Source organism: Rhagoletis pomonella, unplaced genomic scaffold (genome assembly GCF_013731165.1).
Source record: "Rhagoletis pomonella isolate Grant_MI unplaced genomic scaffold, Rhpom_1.0 Rhpom_scaffold_12853, whole genome shotgun sequence".
Lineage (NCBI taxonomy): Eukaryota > Metazoa > Arthropoda > Insecta > Diptera > Tephritidae > Rhagoletis > Rhagoletis pomonella.
The window spans coordinates 1-4494 of NW_023471383.1; the positions used below are offsets into that span (position 1 = coordinate 1).

Genomic DNA, 4494 nt, shown 5'->3' on the forward strand with positions numbered 1-4494 from the left:
ATCACTTAAGGTCTAACCACATAATGCTTAATCTATTACTTAGAACAGAATCCTTACACTCTGTACAGACTACTACTACAACTCGGCCGTCCTGACATTTAGAATCTCCTGATTATACGCCGAAATACTTTCTGCTATGTATCTGGCCTATCTCTGGACTCGTCTCTTTGAACCCCGGACTTTTTACATTGGTACCATGGTTTGAGGTTTGTCACCGACCAGGTGCCTTTATATGGTATCTGTGATTGCTGAAATCCCTCTACGTCTTCCACTAAGTAGCGGTCGTTTTCTAAAATCTTAGATACTTTGTATGGTCCCTTAAACTTGGGGATTAACTTACTGGACGCTCCTACTTGTGAATTAAGGTTAGAAATTACTACATAGTCTCCTACCTTGAATTTATGCGGTCTTCGCCGCTTAGCGTCTGCATAACTTTTGTTATAATCCTGTGCTTTTCTTTGCTCTTTTTCTACCCGACTTCTAATGTCTTCTATAGTCCTGGTATTTGTTTGTATCAGATCTAGAACATTTTCTTTCAAACTGTCTATGACTTCGCCTCTTTGTGTTACGCCGAACAACACTAGGCTAGGTTGTTCTTTGATTGCCATGTGAACCGTGTTATTCATTGAGTATTCTACCGATTCTAAAACTTTTTCCCAGGTCAAATCATTTTCTGGGTTTACCATTTTCGCTATCATTGGTCCTAGGCTTTTGTTAACGATTTCTACCTGACCATTCGCTTGGGGCGAACTCGTTGCTACCTTTATATGCTGTACGCTGTTATTTTCTAAAAACTCCTCGAATTCTTTGGATGTGAAGCAGGTTCCTCTGTCTGAAACTATACATTTTGGTCTACTATAAGCTCTAAAATAGTCTTTAAGTGACGCAATTGCCTCCTTTGACGCGGTCGTCTTTGCTGGATATAAGCGTACGAATTTTGTGAACGCATCTACTATCGCTAATATGTGCTTATACTTCGTATTCTTACTATTAATCGGTCCGTAGTGGTCAACATGTACCATTTCGAATGGCCTGTTTCCTTTGGGAATCATATTCAAAAATCCCTCCTTTTTCCCACTTTTGTTAGAGAACGCTATACATTTTAAACAATTCCGTATATGTTCTGCCGCCTTTTCTCTCATGTTGGGAAACCAATAACTTTTACCTACAGTCTCGACAACCTTATCTATGCCCGTATGCCCCATCTCGTCATGGTATTTATAGAATACATGTTGTTCCATAGAATCCGGAACGTAGAAAAATATTTCATTGCCTTTTTTCCTATAAACTATGCCATTTCTCATTTCGTAGTGGCTATTTTCAGTTGTTTCTAAAGTTTTCCTTATTTCTGTTATGCGTTCATCCCTACTTTGACATATTATTAAATTTTCCTCAAACGTGTTCGTATGTATAACTAAAACATTGTTAACTCTGCTTAAAGCATCGACGTGGTGCATTCTTTTGCCTATTCTATGCTCAAGCTCGTAGTCGAAGTTTTGCAACTCTAGCGCCCACCTGGCAATTCTCGGATTAATATCCTTCTTATTAAGAGTAAGTGTCAATGAATTGCAATCGGTAACAATTTTGAACTTGATACCTTGTAAATACACTCGAAACCTTTTTAGTGCGTAAATTATTGCTAAAGTTTCCAGCTCAAAACTGTGATACCTAGATTCAACGTCCGTTGTGCGCTTGGAAAAATAAAATACTGGGTGTAACTTCCCGTCTTTTTTCTTTTGGAACAATATTGCTCCGAAGCCTAAAGCACTTGCGTCGCAATGTAGTTCTGTTATATCGTTAGGTTCGTATATTGCCAGCACCGGGGATCCCACCAACTTTTTTTTGAGGCTATTAAAGGTTTCTAACTCCATTTCACCGAACTGAAATTTCCTGTCTTTTTTCGTGAGGTCACAGAGGGGCTTAGCAACAGTTGAAAAATCCTTAATAAATCTGCGAAAATATGAGCACAGACCAAGAAAACTCTGGACTTCTTGAACTTTAGTCGGAACTGAAAAATTTTCAATGGCTTTTAACCCTTTTTCGTCAGCTTTTATACCTTCATTCGTTATCACATAGCCTAGGTACGATACTCTCGATTGTAAAAACTCACATTTGTCTAACCGTAGCTCTAAACTATTTTGCACTAACCTTATGAAAACTTTCTGTAAAATGTCTAAATGCTGTTCAATACTCTGCGTTGCGATCATGATGTTGTCGAGGTATATGATAACCTCCCCACTTCGAATCATGTCTGCGAAAATTTTATTAATGAATTTCTGAAAGGTTGCTGGAGCATTTCTCAGTCCGAACGGCATCCTAAGGAATTCATATTGCCCTAGTGGCGTCGTAAAAGAGGTGTATTTTATAGAATCTTCGCTCATAAAAACGTTAAAAAATGCATTCTTAAGATCTAGTTTGGTGAAAATTCTTTTGTTCACTAGCCTGTCTAGTAAGTCATCTATAAGTGGTATGGGGTAACTGTCTTTTGACGTAACTTTGTTTAACTTCCTGTAATCAACGCACATCCGTAATTCTCCTGTTTTTTTCTTTACCAATACTATTGGCGATACAAACTCTGACTCACTAGGCCGTATGTACTCCTTTGCTAAATATTCGTCTATTATTTTCTGCAGTTCTTGCTTCTCGTTATACGATAATCTTCTAGGGTTACAACTGAACGGCTTATCACTTTCGAACACTAATCGCATTTCCTTTCTTACCATAGGTCTAGTCGGTCGTTTGGAGTTATCATACGTTCTACTGAAAATATCACAGAAGCGTTTTCCATCGCTGTATTCTACCTCTTCACCAATTTTGTAACCTGTTTCTTCGCCTTTATCATTATCGCTTCTTATATCTATTGCTAAAATTTGACTAACGAACTCATCGACTTCACTACTTTCATTTGTTCCCACTACTTTGTCATTATCGTCGGCCTTATACATTTTCTCAACTTCGCTACTTTCATTTGCAACCATCACTTTGCCTTTGTCTTCGGGAATATACATTTTATCAACTTCGTTGAATTTACTACTTCCAGTTGAAACAACTAATTTGTCTTTATCTTCAGCCTCATGCACTTTCTCAACTTCGTTAACATTGTTTTCAACGTCTACTTCTACTGTCTTATCCATAAATTCAACATTGCCAATTTTTAATTTTGCGTCGCACTCATTTATAAAGTTCCTCCCTAGTATGACCGAATAACCTATTGACTCATTGGGAACCACCAAAAGTTCAATTAACACTTGTTTATTCAAAACTTTAACATAAACTTTAATTTTTCCATACACTTTTAGAAATGATTTGTTTAATCCATAGTAGCAACTTTGCACTTCTAATATCTGCACCCTTGTTGGAACCAAAGCTTGTTTAATTAAACTTATAGGGCTTCCGGAGTCTACTAGGCATTCTACGAACATTACAGAATTAGATTCGGTTATGATACTTAAACTAAAATAACTTACAAAATTGTTTTCTGCTGGCGTCTTCTTATAATGCTTGCAGTTAGGTGCGTAGTGTCCCTGCTCTCCGCATGCAAAGCACGATCCGGCCTCCCGTTTCGGTTTTTGGCACTCCTTGGCATAGTGACCCGTACAATTACAATTATAGCATCTCAGCCTATCGCCCGTTCGAACGTTTGCAGAAGTTGTTGTTGTTGCTGTTGCCTTTCTAGGCGGTGGTTGTGGTAGTGTAATAGAGCAAAATGCCCTAACAACTTCGCTCGCCGTTGAAAAATTTTGTAGATTAGCTTGGATGCGCAGTTGCCCGTCTGGTATGCCTTCGACTAAATAATCTGCTACCTCGCCGTCGCTAAGGTTTAGTCCACTGCTAAGAACGCACTTGTCGTTGAAGTAATTTGGGAAGCTTTCATCAGATGACCACATACGTTTTTCGAATTTTCGCCGTTTCTCGTATTTGTTTTCGTATGATGCAAACACTGATTTCATTTCCTTCAACAGCTCATCAGTGTTTTTTGGAAATGTTGTTTTTGCGTTGTACCAAGCTAAGGCTGCACCTCTCAACTTTAAATGAACAACAACGCCCATTGTAGCATCGTCCACGTTAAATACGTCCCGGTAGTGAAGCAGTTGCTTCTGCCAAGCGTTAAAATCGTCGCCACCCTCGTATTTCGGAAAAATTTCCTTCAGCATCTCGAAAACATTATTTGCGCCTTTTTCTTTGCTTGTGCTGACCGCCATTTGGTCTTTTTCCAACAACCGTTTTTTTAACTGTAGTACTTCTAGTTCTTTCTGCTCCAACTCTAACTTGAGCTGCTCCATCTCTACGTTGTCTCGCTCACACACAGATTGATTCGGCTCGTTATGCGGTTGCTCATTGTCTTTGTCCAAACGGTCTCGAAATGTACCGCTACGTACACTAGCCACGCCACTTTGTACAAACACTATATCGTCGTCGTTATTAACCTCTTTTGACGCACCGTTGATAACCTCTTTTGACGCACCGTTGATAACCTCTTTTGACGCACCGTTG

At 39.0% G+C, this 4494-nt stretch overlaps 1 protein-coding gene across 1 annotated transcript; it reads right to left on the minus strand.

The window, feature by feature from the left end:
• Nucleotides 1-3236: 3236 nt before the first annotated feature.
• LOC118756912 lies at nt 3237-4486 on the minus strand. The gene is made up of 2 exons (XM_036491649.1): nt 3468-4486; nt 3237-3412 (listed from the first exon to the last, which is right to left on the minus strand). Exons 1-2 carry the CDS (start codon nt 4281-4283, stop codon nt 3404-3406), a joined length of 825 nt encoding a protein of 274 aa, XP_036347542.1. The 5' UTR covers nt 4284-4486; the 3' UTR covers nt 3237-3403.
• Between the last annotated feature and the right edge of the window lie 8 nt (nt 4487-4494).

Bases quoted from the DNA above. Each gene is read 5' to 3' on its own strand.
- LOC118756912 (XM_036491649.1), bottom strand. From the start codon at position 4,283: ATGGAGCAGCTCAAGTTAGAGTTGGAGCAGAAAGAACTAGAAGTACTA.